This window comes from Theropithecus gelada, chromosome 10, assembly GCF_003255815.1.
Source record: "Theropithecus gelada isolate Dixy chromosome 10, Tgel_1.0, whole genome shotgun sequence".
In the NCBI taxonomy this organism is placed as follows: Eukaryota; Metazoa; Chordata; class Mammalia; order Primates; family Cercopithecidae; genus Theropithecus; species Theropithecus gelada.
The window spans coordinates 8,345,158-8,361,733 of NC_037678.1; the positions used below are offsets into that span (position 1 = coordinate 8,345,158).

At 48.9% G+C, this 16,576-nt stretch overlaps 1 protein-coding gene across 3 annotated transcripts in view; it reads left to right on the forward strand.

Moving 5' to 3' along the window:
• The window catches only part of TCF20 (transcription factor 20), a 126,075-nt gene extending 109,626 nt beyond the window's left edge, over nt 1-16,449 (forward strand). The window contains exons 4-6 of one of the 3 annotated variants that reach the window (XM_025400021.1): nt 6,669-6,718; nt 7,819-7,946; nt 15,124-16,449. In XM_025400021.1, coding sequence (XP_025255806.1) covers nt 6,669-6,718; nt 7,819-7,902 — 134 coding nt within the window. In that variant the 3' untranslated portion in view covers nt 7,903-7,946; nt 15,124-16,449. Of the gene's footprint in view, nt 1-6,668; nt 8,857-15,123 lie in introns of those variants that run through there. The other 2 variants (XM_025400022.1, XM_025400020.1) reach the window with 2 other exon arrangements.
• The last annotated feature ends 127 nt before the right edge of the window (nt 16,450-16,576 follow it).

The window sequence follows — 16,576 nt, forward strand, 5'->3', positions numbered from 1 at the left end:
GCCTCCCAGATTCAAGTGATTCTCCTGCCTCAGCCTCCTGAGTAGCTGGGACTACAGGCGTGCGTCACCGTGCCTGGCTAATTTTTGTATTTTTAGTAGAGACAGGGTTTTGCCATGTTGGCCAGGCTGGTTTCAAACTCCTGACCTCAGGTAATCCACCTGCCTCAGCCTCCCAAAGTGCTGGGATTACAGACGTGAGCCACCGCGCCCAGCCTTTTTTACTTTTTTAATGGACATTAATTGTAGATATGGGGTGCTCAGTAATGTTTCAATATATATATAATGATCAGACCTAGGTAATTAGCATATCCATCATCTCAAATGTCATGTCTGTGTTGGGAACATGTGGTATCTTCTGGTCATTTGGAACTATACAATACATTGTTAACTGTGGTCATCCTACAGTGATACAGAATACTAGAACTTATTTCTCTCATCTAGATGTAATTTTTTATTCTTTAACAAATCTCTACTTATCCCTTCCTTTCCCTTTCCCAGCCTCTAGTATCCTCTGTTCTACTTTTTAATACTTCCATAAGGTCAGCTTTTTAAATTTCCACGTGAGCAAGAACATGCAGCTTTTTTTTTTTTTTTTTTTTTTTTGAGACGGAGTCTCGCTGTGCTCCCAGGCTGGAGTGCAGTGGCGTGATCTCGGCTCACTGCAAGCTCCGCCTCCCGGGTTCACGCCATTCTCCCACCTCAGCCTCCCAAGTAGCTGAGACTACAGGCGCCCACCACCACGCCCGGCTAGTTTTTTGTATTTTTTAGTAGAGACGGGGTTTCACCATGTTAGCCAGGATAGTCTCGATCTCCTGACCTCGTGATCCACCCGCCTCGGCCTCCCAAAGTGCTGGGATTACAGGCTTGAGCCACCGCGCCCGGCCAAGCTTTTAACTTTCTGTACCTGGCTTATTTCAGTTGACATAATGTCCTCTAGTTACTTCTTGAGCATTAGATGTGTCTAAGACCATCACCCAGGCAGCCCCCATAATGCCTATGGTCACGTTTGAGGAAAAGTGACGAGAGAAGGCTGCAAGTAGCACGGTGCTTGTCATCTGCATACCCCTTCTCTGTGCTTCCCCAGGAGAGAAGCAGGGCTGTCCACGGAGGCAGCCACGCTGTCCATAGGAGGTGGGGTTTGATTTGAATTTGATGGAAGGGGAAGAGGGCATGGCTGACTGCATAATGGGAACAGGCATGAGGCATAACACACATAGAGCAGGGCCAACAGACTTGGATCAGGTCTCAGAATTCATCCTGCCCACCCTTCCTTCCAGCGCAGCAATTACTTGCAGCTCCTGACTTTTGTTTAAGCATGTCTCCCTTCCTTTCACATCCATCTCCTTGCCCTTACCTTTTCCTGCCCTCTTTTCTCTCCAAGCTTCTGTAGGAGAAACAGTTAAAAAGAACAAGAGAGGTAGAGAAGATAACACTGATGCCAGTTAGATTCTTATAAAAGTGTGTATTCACACATACATGTGGACAGTGGCTCACGCCTGTAATGCCAACACTTTGGGAGGCCGAGGTGGGCGGATCACGAGGTCAGGAGATCGAGACCAGCCTGGCCAACATGGTGAAACCCTGTCACTACTAAAATATGAAAAATTAGCCGGGTGTGGTGGCGCATGCCTGTAGTCCCAGCTACTTGGGAGGCTGAGGCAGGGAAATTGCTTGAACCCGGGAGGCGGAGAGGTTGCAGTGAGCTGAGATCGCGCCACTGCACTCCAGCCTGGCAACAGAGTGAGACTCCATCTCCAAAAACAAAGAGCTAACCAGTTAACTAGTTATGGTTGTTCACACCTGTAATCTCAGCTACTCGGGAGGCCAAGGCTAGAGAATTGCTTGAGGCCAGGAGTTCAAGTTCAGCCTGGATAACATAGCAAGAACAGGTCTGTTCAAATAAAAAAAGTTTTTAAAAGAGCCAACCAGTTGCCTTTTCTCATTTTCATGACCCCTAGTTACATCAGAATATTGTGTTTTATTCCCTGTTGACTAGTGGCTAGGAAAGGGAGACCAGTAATACAAAGTTTTCTGTTTCTAGTTGAAGAAAATGGCTTTTTTTTTTCTTTTTTCTTTGTTAGCTGAGGGCTTGTGAGTAAATGGTATCTGTCATTTTCTGTTTTGGGGCCCATCTTGGTAGTCTGCCTAGTTAAGCTGGTAGCATCTCTATTTAACAGAAGTTGGTGGCCAAGTGTCCAGCGAGACAGGGTTCTGGGTTGGGAGGAGTGAGGCTAAAGTTGTCGGCCTCTGGCTTTGCCGCCTCTGCTGCTGTGCACTTTGCTCCTTCATGTGGAGAGCTGGGACCAGAGGTTTCACGAGATGACCATGTCTTGGTCATTGTGGTCTTTTTTGATGACCCAAGTCACAGTGACCCAGAGTTATGTACTGCTCTGTGGGGATGGATGCTTGTATTATTCCACACAGTCTTCTTAGAAATTGGCTCTCTGTATATGATGTAACTTTGTATCCAGGAAACAAGTTTATTGATTGACTTTTCTTTCTAATCATAACAAAAATAAGTCCTTGGTTTGAGAATCCCTAACCTCCCTATGGAGTAAGAAACAGTTTAACATTTTCATCTCTGCCTTGCTGTCAACCACCCAGATCTTTAAAGAGCTGTTGATGTCTCAGGGAAAACTTTTATTACTGGGATGTCTCCATAGAAACAGAATCTCTGTTTCGTGATCTGTGACTCCTGCCACCTTCCCCCCAACCTGATGTTGACCCTGCATTCCTGACATCATGGTCAGCCGTTTTGTGTTGCTTGTTATGTCATAGGCACAGGATTTGGCTCCAGGTGGGGGTTACAGTAATAAGAGCATGAGCTCTGTTTTTTGTTGTTTTCTTTTTTAATTAATGTATTTAATGCAATGAGCCACAACAATTAGAAGAGAAAAAAAGGCTGTGGTAGCTCATTAATAATTCCACTGTGCGTAAAGAACCTTGTGTGGAGGGTTTTTTTCTTCTACTCTCATGAAAAAACACAGCTGGGAATTCTACTTTCTGTACCTCTCCTTGCAGTAGCATTCTAAAGCTGCTATCTCTACTGCAGGCTTTGATCTTGCTCGTGTGGTCAGAGCCCTGGATGGGTCGTTAGAAAATGCTGGTAGTCTGACTCCTTCCCAAGGGATAGCTGTCTGCATCACAGAAGCCAGTCCCAGTGCCAAAAGCCCCATATTTCCCTCCTTATGGCGCAGGAGCCTGAGCCTGAGCCTACCCTTCAGCAAGGCACGATAGAGCTGGCAGGCCCCTGTGTCCCAAGCCCTGCAATGTGCCAACATAAGGAATAACAGTAACACTGGGGTTAGAGTGTAGGTGAATTGGAGTCTGTGTCTGGTACCCAGCAGATCCAAAGGACACTAGACCCTTCTTGTTTTTCCCACCTCCCTCCTTGAGCCCACCATCCTCAGCCTGGAAGCATGTGGATGCATGTGGGTATCTGAAGCTTCACAGAGCTTATAATGAGGAGATCAGTAAATCCACCCTGCCTTTGAGCTTAAAGAGAGAAATGAAAGTGGTCTTCTCTTCTAGGGGGTTGATGTTTGTGTCTGCAAGCCATCTTGTTGACTAGGCCACCTTGTGGGTCTTTTTGAGCTTGGATGTTGATCTCACAAGCTGTTTACTTTGACTTCACTATGCAGAAGTGCTGCCTGGGCCCTCTGGACAGTGTAGGATGATGCCTGGGCCTTGAAGAACACAGATTGAGAGACCTTGACTGGCTGGCCATCTAGGTGCAGTTGCCTGTTCAGAATCCTCAGAAGAGGTTTTACTACACTACTGCTCTTCACTTGTCCCTCCCAGCAGGGACTGGTCAGAGGAGAAGCTCCCCTGTGCCCTCCAGGTTTCTGAGCTCTCTAGCTGTGGTTCTGGCCCCTGCCAGGAACAGGAATTTTGCTCTTCCTGACGGCTTGTGGACATGTATGAGAACAGAGTAGGGCATTGTCTGCACAGTGTTCCTGCATGGGAGGCCTTGTCAGAGATGGACACTGCCTTAGGCAGATTGCTATAGGAGACTTCGTTTCCAGATGTATCTGGCATTAGTCTCAAGTTGTCTTTAGTGTGCACTCATAGTGTTTTACTCTTTTCTGCTTCTAACACAGTTCCTAACATGAGGCGTGCTTTATTAACGGTGCATCACAGCTGGTCACTGTTCCGTGGCCATGAGGGAACTGAGCCATCTGTGCCTTTCTGATGGCACCCTTTGCTGCTTGTGTGGTCCCCATCCTCATTTGTATAAACCCCTGTGGCATAAGCATGGCCAAGCCCCACGTGTGCTGTACTGTTTCTGTTTGGCCCAAACTAGAAACTGAGCCAGCATAGTGCTTGCTGCCAGAGCCCAGGTAAGAAGAGAGCATGTCCCCTGAGCTCCAGTTGTCTGGCTCCTGCTGTTTATAAACTCTCTGGCAGATTGGAGCAGCAGGAGTCTTGGTCACACTATGTACTTGTGGGTTTTAAATTAACACATTTCATTTATTGCCTTGCTAGTTGCTTGCTGCGGGAGGGGCTTGGAGGTTAGTGGTAAGTTGCTGAGCTCTTGGGCCCACAGAGCCAAGAAGGCTGCCGCCACTCTCTTAGATATTCACGGGCTCCAACGAAAGACAGGCTATGATGTTCCAGGTCTGGCCAAATATAAAAGGGTCTTTTGATTTGTTTTAGGATACTGGGACCTGAAAAGTTTTCATGTGTATGTTCATTGCTTATTACTATTGCACTTAATCTGCAGGCACACAGACTGCTAGTCTGGATCTCAGTTTAAATTTAACAAGGTTAAGTACCATGGCTGTCTCCTGCAATGGTGCCTGGGAGCTCTCTGAGAATGTGTTATCAATATTTATTAACATTCTGCCACCGCGTTTTGCACCAGTGACCTGGCTGTCGGTCTCCAGGAGCTGTGGTGTGCAGAGTGAACTCATTAATTAGATTTCCTTGCACTACCCTTGTGCGAGAGCTCAACTCACCTGGAGGCAGATGTGTCTTTGCTGCCATCCAGGATGCTGTCATCATGTTACAAGTTGGAATGAATCATTTTTCCTCCAAGGATTAAAAGCATCCTCATGGGATTTTACCTTCCTCTGAAGCATTTAGCGTGGATTATGTGATTTGTGTTGGAGGCTTCTGTGTCTCCATGGGTCATAGGGCAAAGGTGACAGTGGGGCTCTTGGGCCTGGCCACCTTTCTGTCTCAGACACCCGGGCTTTCTCTGTACAGAGAAGAAAAGGCGCTTCCAGATTTTAAAGTGTTTTTACAAGGAAGCTTTGGCTTGAGCCTGGGAAATGGGGTTAGCCTAGAATCAGGGATTTTTAAAATAGCATTTATTGGTGATATCATGGGAATATAGAAAAGATCAAATTTAAATCAGCTGTATCTTATTACCCAAAGAGAATTATTGTTGTATATTCGTAGATTTCCTTTCGGTCTTTTTTTTTTTTTTTTTTTTTTTTGAGACGGAGTCTCACTCTGTCACCAGGCTAGAGTGCAGTGGTGTGATCTCAGCTCACTGCAACCTCTGACTCCCTGGTTCAAGTGATTCTCCTGCCTCAGCCTCCCAAGTAGCTGGCATTACAGGCATGTGCCACCACACCCAGCTAATTTTTGTATTTTTAATAGAGACAGGGTTTCACCATGTTGGCCAGGCTGGTCTTGATTTCCTGACCTTGTGATCCGCCCACCTTGGCCTTCCAAAGTGCTGGGATTACAAGTGTGAGCCACCATGCCAGCTTTTTTTTTTTTTTTTTTTTTTTTAAAAGACAGAGTCTTGCTTGCCCAGGCTATAGTGCAGTGATGTGATTGTAGCTTACTGAAGCCTTGAACTCCTGGGCTCAAGCAATCCTCCCACCTCAGCCTCCGAAGTAGCTGGGACTATAGGCAAGTGCCATCATGCCCAGTCTTTCAGTCTTTTTTTTTTTTTTTTTTTTTTTTGAGACAGGCTCACTCTATCGCCCACGGTGGAGTGCAGTGGCGCCATCTCCGCTCTCTGCAAGCTCCACCTCCCGGGTTCACGCCATTCTCCTGCCTCAGCCTCCCAAGTAGCTGGGACTACAGGCGCCCACCACCTCGCCTGGCTAATTTTTTATATGTTTAGTAGAGTCAGGGTTTCACTGTGTTAGCCAGGATGGTCTCAATCTCCTGACATCGTGATCCGCCTGCCTCCGCCTCCCAAAGTACTGGGATTACAGGCGTGAGCCACTGCGCCTGGCGTTTTTTTTGTTTGTTTTTTTTGTTTGTTTTTAATAGTGACAGGATCTCACTGTGTTGCCCAAGCTGGTCTTGACTCTTGGACTCAAGTGATCTTTCTGCCTTGGCCTCCCAAAGTGCTGGGATTATAGGTATGAGCCACCATGCCCAGCCTCGAGTCTTTTTTTAATGCATAGAAACATTTTAATAAAATTAGCACATTTATACATTTGTATATCCTGGTTTTTTCAAGCAGTTTTGTTTCATGAGTATTTTCCATACCATTAACTCTTTTAAAATGTTAATTTTTAAGTGACCGATATCCATCATGTTAAGGTATTGTAGCTTACTTGGGTTGTCTCTAATGTTTTCCTATTAGAAGTAAGTGTAGGGACCTCCTAGTTTTATGTCTGACCCTGTCAATCCCAGCCAGTATGACCACACGTACGTCCAGCTGTGAAGTCTCTATCTGACTGTCCCCTTCTGTCTTCCAGATTGTTTGCTACATGAGGAGAACTTCTCGGTGAGGTGCCCTAAGCACAAGGTGAGTCAGAGGCCCCAAGAGCTACTAGCAGGGATGGGATCAAGGGTGGCTCCTCCTGAAAGATCTGAAGACCAGATGGTGGGCCTCACCCATGCCTGTCCCCACCTGTGCCTCTAACTGCCAGTCCACTCCTGGCCCTGGGAGGGTGGAGGGGCATAATGCTGAAGGGAGACCCATGGCATGGGGACCAGCACTCGGAGTAGTATGAGATCCCAGGAGAAATGTGTTTTGGGAGAGTTGGTGTTTGTCTGTTCATTAAGAGAGGCGAGAATATCTAACTCGACCAAGCCACCGATTTCCACTTGAGGTGAATAGAACCCCAGTTCACAGGTTGGAGTTTGGTAAGTCTGGTTCTAGACCTTGAGGCCTGTACAAAGGCATCTTCCCAGACTAGAAGTCAAGCTGACCCCAAGGCTCTGGGGAAGCTCACAGTCTCTTCCAGGTTGTGCTTCTGCAGAAGCAGCCTGATGCGCAGTGGATGGGCTGCCTCGGCTCCACTTCCCAGTTTATTTAGGAGGTGGTCTCGTGGTCGCTTCCTTTAGGAAAGGGTGGGAGGTGAGGGGTGAATGGCCTGTTTGTGGATACCACATATGTGTATGGGGAGGGTGTATATGGAGAAGGAGCCCCAAGAAAGGACCAGAACGGAGACCACTGCCACCTGATGTTTCCTGCAGGGGCTGCACCGTGTCTCTGGCTGAGGTCACACTGACACCTGGTGGTCACTGGTCACTCACAGTCTTAAATCTAGTGGGGCCGAAAGTACTAGGAGGAGGTTGTCCAGAGAGGTCTGCCCTCAAAATGCTCCTGAAAGATGCTTGCTTATGCTTTTCTTTAAAAATTATTTCCAGGGAGGGGTGGTCACAGGATCTTATATTCTCTTTATTTTTACTTAATTTGCATGTTATTTTTAGAACTCCCCTTTTTAAGGGTCACATTTTGCCTCAGAAAACCCTGTCTGAATGTCTCCTGTTTGTCGGTCAGGACTGACTCTGCCTTTTCTTTCCTTTTCCGTGTGCCACTCCTGTCCTCCCTCTGCCCTCCCTGATTTCCGCACTGTCCTCTCCCACCTGTCTGTCTCCTCTTGGTTTTGCCTGTGTCAGCCTCCCCTTCCGTGCCCTCTCCCCCCCTTGCAGAACAAGACCGCGAAAGGCAGCCTCAGCACAGAGCAGTCGGAGCGGGGTTGAGGGGGGCAGTGTGCTCGTGGGAATGGAAAGGACAGCAAGCACAGGTGAGTTGGGGCCACTGGGCTCCCTGTACCCTGCCCGGCTCCCAGCAGGCCTTGTTGCCTCTGCCCTCCTGCTCGCTCCATGCTCTGCCGCCAGCATTTCATCCTATAGATGACACCACCAGGTGGATGCAGTGTTTTTCCATTGGTTACTTAGCTCCCTAGAATATCTGTGGAAAAGAGTTGGGGCCTTCTAAACTGTCCACTGCTGATGGGGTGCAGGGTGACTGTTCCTGAAGGCAGCCCTTCAGGGCACAGCTAGCCAGGGGTGGCCTTGTGAGTGGACACAACAGGCTTTTAGGTCTCTTCCTCGGGCAGGGCACCTCTTGCCAGTAGCCCCTGCTCTTTCTCCCATCTCAGAAAGGGTTCTACTCAAAGGTCTCTTCTCTTTAATTTGCTCCATTACTGTAAAGCTTATGGTGTGTTTTCCTTTGAAAACAACAGAACTCTTGGGTTTTGTTATTTGAAATCTTTTTTTTCCAGTACTTTGAAGGATTCCTTTTTGCAGAAGTACAAAGGAAAGAAAAATCCTCAAAGATTTAGTAGACTTTAGTATCTGATTTAATTTTACTCTTAAAAATCTTGAGGCTGGGTATGGGTCTTCTACCTATAATGCCAACACTTTGGGAGGCTGAGGCAGGAGGATCACCTAAGCTCAGGAGTTCAAGACCAGCCTGGGCAACAGTGACACCCTGTCTGTACATTTTAAAAAATATTAACCATGCATGGTGGTGCGTGCCTTTAGTCCCATCTACTCAGGAGGCTGAGCTGGGAGGATTGCTTTATCAAACCTGGAGGTTGAGGCTGCAGTGAGCCATGATCGTGCTGCTGCATTCCAGCTGGGCCACAGTGAGACCCTGTCTCAAAAAAAAAAAATTATTGTGATTGAGTTGTGCTTGCTGTGAGTTTGTGTGGGATTGTGGTCACGGCCCTCGGCAGGCATCTATGAAAACAGGATGATAGGACTTGGGTCTCTAGAAGCTGCAGGCCTCTGAGCTCCATGTTGCTCCTTCACCCTCCCTTCCTCACTGAGGCATGAGGGGAAATAGGTTGTAAAGAAAAGAAAAACAAAAATGTACCTTGTGGCACTTACTGCTACAGGATGGGGCAGGAGGACTAGTTGTCTCAGAAATATTCATTGAGGGGTCATTTCTCTCAAATGGGAGGACTTCTGTGTCAACCTCAGGAGTTTGACTCACACAGCTACACTAGACCTGTCCCTTCCGGCACCACCATGTGCCTGATCACCTTCTGGAACATGCCCTCCCCCTTGTCACCACTACTAATTTCCAGAGAAGGCCCCTGGGCTGCCGCACCATTTGAGAAGTCAGGTGCTAAGTGCCTTCTTGATAGAGCATTGAGTGTAGTGCCTTTCCTCTTTCCTCTTCCAGGGAGTAGGGCTGGCAGTGGAGGGATCAGAGCAAAGTGGGGGAGGTGGGTGGAAGCCATTCCATGTGTTCCTGGGTCAGAGGAATCAGATGAGCAAATGAAGCCTCTTGGCCTTGGAGTACATTGCCACCATCAGCGAGTGACTGCTGGTTTTCCAGAACCTGCTGGGCAGCACTGCCTGCCTGCCCGCCCTTGCTCCTTTCCCTGGGATTAGCCCTCAGGGAAAGGCAGCCATTGCATTGGGTGGTTTTGAAAGGACTATTTTGTGTTGGCCCTCCTGCATCTCCTGAGGGTGCCACTGTGCCTTCCCATTGTCGTCCCTCTGCCAGCACAGGCCCAGATGGTTAGAGTCAAGTTCTGTAGGGGACCATGATGTTGTATTCCTGGAATGTGTCCTAGAAGACCTGGTTAAGGAAAGAGCTTAAGTGTTTTTTGTTTTTATCCTGGAATTGCATCTGTTAGAAAAAAGGGTTGGGCCCTGGGTCTGGGGGACAAATCTCTTGGGGATTTTGTTCATCATCTGTTCCTCTCTAGTAATTCTTGGGCCTTCCTTCCTACCTGACAGGGCCCTTGACTCTTTTTTTTTTTTTTTTTTTTTTTTTTGAGATGGATTCTTGCTATGTCGCCCAGGCTGAAGTGCAGTGACCCAATCTCAGCTCACTGCAGTCTCCATCTCTGGGGTTCAGGCAGTTCTCCCGCCTCAGCCTCCCGAGTAGCTGGGACTACAGGTGTGCACCACCCCGTCCAGCTAATTTTTATATTTTTTGTAGAGATGGGGTTTCACCCAGACTGGCCTTGAACTCCTCACATCAAGTGATCTGCCTACCTTGGCCTCCCAAAGTGCTGGGATTACAGGTGTGAGCCACCGTGCCCGGCCAACTCTTCAACAGAACAATGAGCTTCATCCTTCTGGGTTGAAGCACAGTGATGAAGTGGCCTCACCCATTATAGAGTCGTCTCAGGTCCATTGAGGTTGAACCATTCAGCTCTTGGAGGGAGAGGATAGACGCACTGCATCCAGTCCTGTCCATCTGAAATGTTTTTTATGTGCTGTTCCCACAAGGCAGATACCTTTTCCTGGTTTCCCAGTTCAGCAGAGTGACATTGAGGGTGGTCACCATCCTTCATTTGTGGTAGAAGCCCTGGTGACTGGGGTTGGAATCACACCTCTAACTAAAGGAGGGCTCATCTTGGGCCCCATGCTGGGGACAGAGAGCCACCATTATTGGGTGCCCTGACAAGGCAGGGAACAGACAGTGGATGTGCATGTGTGTCTGCCTCCTGGTGCGCCATGTTCTGACAGAGTGGTTTGATAGGTACTGTGTGACTAAAGTCAGACCACTCCATATCTCTGTGCTTCAGTTTCTTCTGTAAAAACAGGAATAGCAGTGCCAACCTTGTGAGATTCCCTTGGGAAATGTCTTTAAGTGCCAGCACAGCACACTGACTCTCAGCCTGTTGGTCTGCCATGCCTAGCTGTGGGTTTCTCATGGGAGTTGGAGAGGTCAAGGCAGCAGATTGAACCCTGTAGCTGTCTCTTATAGCAAAAAATACCCAAGACTTGGAGTTAAAAGATGCTGCCCCTGCCTCCCGGCATGTGACGTACCTGGTACCCGACCCTCGCCAGGAGTGCAGAGGGGAAAAGTCCTTCCACAGGCCTGTGGTTGCCCACTGTCTCCTTCTGCCAAGGTGGATTGTCTTGCTGGCTTGTGTCATTGGTTGGCAGAGCTTTTGACAGTGGAAGGCCCAGCTCTTCCTCCTGTCGTGAATTAAACAAGGAGGCCCCAGCTTCCCCTAGCAGGCCCTGTGGTCCAGCACATGGGAACCTATAACCTTGATCAGGGCTAATGCTGCATCCTGGATGCTACGTACCCTGCAAAGAACAGCCATGGATGGAAGCTGAGCAAGGCGGGGCACGGGGAGTGGCGCCCCTGCCCCTGGAACTGGATGTCACACAGCCCATTTGTGTATGAATGAATGTCACATTCTAGATTACCTTTTTCCCAGACTGGTCTAGAGGTGGTCCGGGATTATACCTCCAGAGGAGAGCCCAAGTCTGTCCACTTTCTTTCCCCACCAGCACCAGCCCAGGCATTGCAGCTTCTATAGTGCCCGCCTCCCTGCCACTGCTCAGTAGCCAAGTGCAATCTTCATTAGGCCTCCCTCCAGTCCTGTCTCTTCTCTACGACAGAGATTCTTGTCATCTTCCAAATAAAGTCCAAACGTCTCACCTTGCCTCCAGAGCCCTGTGGAAGTCTCAGGTGACTCTCCAGGCCCCTGGCCTCCTCTACCTCCTCAGGGGGCAGGCTGCCTCCTTCTGGGCTTCTGCACACACATTTCCTTGTGCTGGAAACACTTTAGCTCCCCGTCTTCATGTTGCAAACAGGCTCCATCTCCTGAGTCCCAGCTTAAATGCCGCGTCCTCAGAGAAGCCTTTCCCTTTCTAAATCCTTGTTTCCATTGCCCCTCTCCTCACTTGCAGCCGTCCTAGCCTCACCACAATTTGATCGTTTACTTGTTTACTACCTGTCTCTCCACTAGAATGTAAGCTCCACATGGGCAGGGACCACATCTGTCAAAGCCTAGCCCAGAGCGGTGCATGTAACTATGCTAGTGCCAGGTGAGTCTGTGTTAAAGAAATGAGTGCATCCCAGGCTGGGCGCAGTGGCTCACACCTGTAATCCCAGCACTTTGGGAGGCCGAGACGGGCAGATCACGAGGTCAGGGGACGGAGACCATCCTGGCTAACATACAAAAATACAAAAAATTAAAATACGAAAATACTAAAAATACTAAAAGTTAGCTGGTCATGGTAGCAGGCACCTGTAGTCCCAGCTAGTCGGGAGGCTGAGGCAGGAGAATGGCGTGAACCTGGGAGGTGGAGCTTGCAGTGAGCCTAGATCGCACCACTGCACTCCAGCCTGTGTGGCAGAGCGAGACTCATATCTCAAAAAAAGAAAAAAAGAAAAAAGAAATTAGTGCCATCCCAGAGAAGAAAGGGCTCTTGGACCTGACCATCAGTGCCCTAAATCAGTATAGATTCAGAATTAGGTTTCTCTTCACATCCTTCCTCTCTAGTCAGAATTAATGTCTATTTTAGAAATGAGGAAATGGGCTCTGGGCAAATCCTGGCCAGAGTGAGTGGTGTTGAGATGATGAGTTTTTGCTGCAATTGGAAAAGGCAGGCTTGGAGTCTGATATGGAAGGACATGAGGACGGCGTCCCAGGTTCAGGCCACAGATGAGGCCAAAGGGGAGCAGAAAGGACAGTGTGAGCAAGAAGGGAATGGGGGAGGGAACAAGTGAGAGAGCCTGGGAAGGTGTTGGCCCAAGACGAAACCCTGGATGCTGGCAGCTGAGCAGCAAGATGACGTTCTTTAAAAGAGAATTGACAGTCTTCAGCATAGGGGCGGCAGGTCACTCCTGCTGCTCAGGCCAGCTGGCACCACGGCTGCTCCCAGGCTCGCTGTCTGGGGTCCAGCTGTCTCTCAGCCACACCCCATGCCCTAGGACATGCAGCTCCTAGGACCCAGTCAGGAAAGCCCCAGTCCCACCTCTGGCCATATCGCTTTGGGCTACACCTGTCGCCTTCCTGAGCTTCAGCTCTTGAAGATGGGGGTCAGGCAGGTCCACGTGAACTAATCCACTGTGAACTAATATCTGTAAAGCTTCTAGCCCAGCGCCTTTCTAGAATTTTCCTTCCTAATTTCCCTACTGAAGGAACAATATTTTTAAAGCAACTCTTGAAAAGTTAGAGTCCCATTACATTCAGGATATCATGTGTTTGGGCTAGTCTAGTCGTCAGACCTGGGGAACACTCCCTGTTGGGAAGGCTGTGGAGGGCAAAGCCCCATGGTGCAGGAGCTGAAGAACTGCTGCTGCCTGGGCCATCATGCACCCCAGGGAGGGGCCCACAGGTAGCAGCTCACAGAGTCAACTGGCCAGGCAGACCCTGGCTGCTGACATACGCTTCATTCTTCAGTGGGGAGCTGGTGTGGGGTCCTGTTCTTCTGAGTAATGAGCAAGATTGGGGTGCAGGCCCAAGACTGCTCTGTACTCGTAAAGAGGGCAAACCCTGCCCTGTCCCCTCCATGAGCAGAGCCTGGCAGGGTACTTGTGGGCATTGACTTTGATTCCCACGGGCATCCTGCAACCCCAACAAGATGACACCCTTCTGTGTTCCTGGAGGTAGGTGCCCATTAGCTCAGCTGCTGGCCTGCATTCCCAGGGCCTGCTTTTACTTGCGTGTGGTGGTGATGTGTCGTGGCCTCCGTGGAATGTGTTCCTGCTCATTGGTGTTACCTGCCAAGTAGTCAGGAACTTCCGTGGCCAAGAGCATGTGCATGTACATGCTTGGGAATAGCTCAGTCTTAGCTCCTGCAGGCCCCAGCCTTCTTAGCAGTTCTGTATGTGTAAACTTTATGGAAGCAGAAAGGGCTGGTGACACCTGGGTTCCTGGGGTTTATTTGTAAGGGGAGGGCACCAAATTGGGCTTGAGGAAGCAGTTAGGTGAGCCCCAGTGACAGTCTTAAGCACAGTGATTGGCAGATAGCAAGTGAAGGAGGGGCGAGGCTGCCATCACTTCTGGTTTCTGGTGAAATTTTACTGGACTGATTCCTTGGAAACTGCTGTTTCTCTTTGAGACCTTTCCATATAGGATGGCCCATGAAGCATTCCACAGGGACCTTTGGTATAATCCATCTGTCCTATGTGGGCCATCAGAATCCCCTTCTGCACCTGGGCTGGAAGAGGAGAGAAGCCCCCCAGCCTGGGGATGGGAGACCTAGGGTTCTCAGGCTCCTGAGAGGTCGAGAGGATTAACATAGTCCCGCTCTGTCTGAGCCTCAGAAATCCTGCCCTCCCTGTTAGAGGCCATGGGAAGAGCATTCTTTTTAAGCATGAAGAACTGACTGTGGGCCAGGCCTAGTGGCTCATGCCTGTAATCCCAGCACTTTAGGAGGCCGAGGTGGGCAGATCACCACCCTGACCAACATGGCGAAACCACATCTCTCCTAAAAATACAAAAATTAGCCGGGTGTGGTGGTGTGCACCTGTGATCCCAGCTATTCGGGAGGCTGAGGCACAAGAATCACTTGAACCCAGGAGGCGGAGGCTGCAGTGAGCCAAGATCGTATCACTGCACTCCAGTCTGGGCAACAGCAAGATTCTGTCTCAAAAAAAAAAAACTTCGTCATTAGCTGAGGATGGTGGCGTGTACCTGGTAGTCCCAGCTACTTGGAAGGCTGAGGTGGGAGGATTGCTTGAGTCCCGGTCAAGGCTGCAGGGAACCGAGGCGACAGAGTGAGATTTGTCTCAAAAACAGCTAGCTGTGTCGACTAGAGGCAACTGTGAAATTGTCCTAAGAGGCTGGACTTCGAGAAGGTTCTTCCACAGATTGACCAGGTACTGTAGGTTTCAGTCACAGCTGGGGTCCGACACTGGCAAAACCCCACCAGCTGCCCCACAATTGGGGGCTTGCCCTGAGGTCAGGGAGTTCTCTGCTGTCCTGGTTCCTTTATGCACTAGGAAGGCAGATATACCCTGAGGAGTCCTCAAAGTCTGGCCCCAGCACCCCCACTAGGTCATTGCTGCCTTAATCACATTCCAGATCCAAAGCCACACAGTGGCCCCAGCATTGGTCTCGGGTGTGTCCCACACCAGCAGCACATCTACAGAGGGGTCTGAGTGCAGGCTTCCTACTGAAAGCTCCCAGGGGTACCATGGAACAGCGGCTGTTGGTGGTGGACCCTGTGGAGGCTCCTGGCCTTCAGTGTCTGTCCCTTGTCTTCCAGGTGAGACTGTGGAGATGAGAAGGTGGTGGACACTCGTGATGGAATGGAAATCGTCCTACCGTGCAGCCACACCCTGCCCCGCCCCGCCCCGCGTGCCTGCCCATGCCAGCACTTCCTTCCTAAGTTCTCACATCACACTCAAACCGGTGACACCACGGGAAAGAAAGACCCAAGACGTTGGAATGGCTGTTTCCATGGACACAATCTCCATAGTGACAATGTGGGGGGAGGGGGGAGGGGTGGGATGACGGGGAAAGGGTGGGGGGAATTAAAAGGGAGGGATAAAAAATATATATATATAAATCTATTTTTAGTCTGGAAAGACTTTGTTTAAATGAAAGGTGCGCTATCCCTTTTGATTCTATTTTAAAATTATCTAGTTAAAAGATCTCCAAATTTGTTCTGATGACAAGTGAAATTTAAATGTGAAATTGAACTGAACAAACCCTCATCTCATAAAGGACGGGGTGTGTGTGGCTTTGATCTTTAGCCTGTCTCACACCAGTTCAGAAAACACTAGACCCAGGATTGAAAAAGCAGGAAAACCACACCAGAACCATCCTTTTGTCATTAATTTGTCTCAAAGTGGGAAGGTTTTAGGGGGAGGGGGAAATATAGGGACGGTCCATGTTTTCAAGAGCAGGGGAATGATGTTTAAACACAAAAATAATTTTTTTTCATTTCCAGAAACACTATTTATTTATTTTTTTTAACTTTTTGGGGGTGAAATTGGCAGATGCCTGAGGTCATAGCTGTGTCCTGGGTCACTGTGGCTGGTGAGGACCCTAAGTGTACACAGCAGCAGCAAAACCAAGGGATGACCCTCCTCTGGGGCCCCCTGTCCTCAGCACATTCCAGGCAGCTGTGCCCTGACCCACAGGTACCCGTGGGGATGAGAGGAGGCCCAGGCCTGTGCTATCAGAGCCGGCAGTGTGAGCTGTAGGCAGGGACGGGGAGGGACTGTCGCTGTGATCAGAGTGGGTTAAGCTGACCAGGAACACCCATTTAGCCCCTTTTTCTTTTTGCTTTCATTTTTATAAAGGAAAAGAGGACCTGTCAGATAGGCAGCCCCATGCTACGTGATTCTTTATGTTGTGTTGTTTTGTTTTGTTTTGTAAATTGTATAATTTTTAAATATCTGAGTTTTAAAAAAAGAAAAAAGTACAAAAAAATCTTGTTATGGCCTTAAGAAGGGGTTAGTGCATCTTTCAGGGGTCACTCTGCCATGGGGATAAAATAGCTGTTTCACAAACAGTTTTATTTAAAAAAACAAAAAACAAAAAAAATCAAAAAATCAAAAAAATAATAAACTTCATTTTAACCTTGTTTCCTTCTTTTGTTTAATTTAAAGCGAATGCGTCTCTTCCTTCTCCCATTCTAACCCCCAAAGGGTAGCTCTGGTTCTCCAGAGGAGGCCATGATCAGATCCGGTCTGTCCCATTCCTAGCCTCTC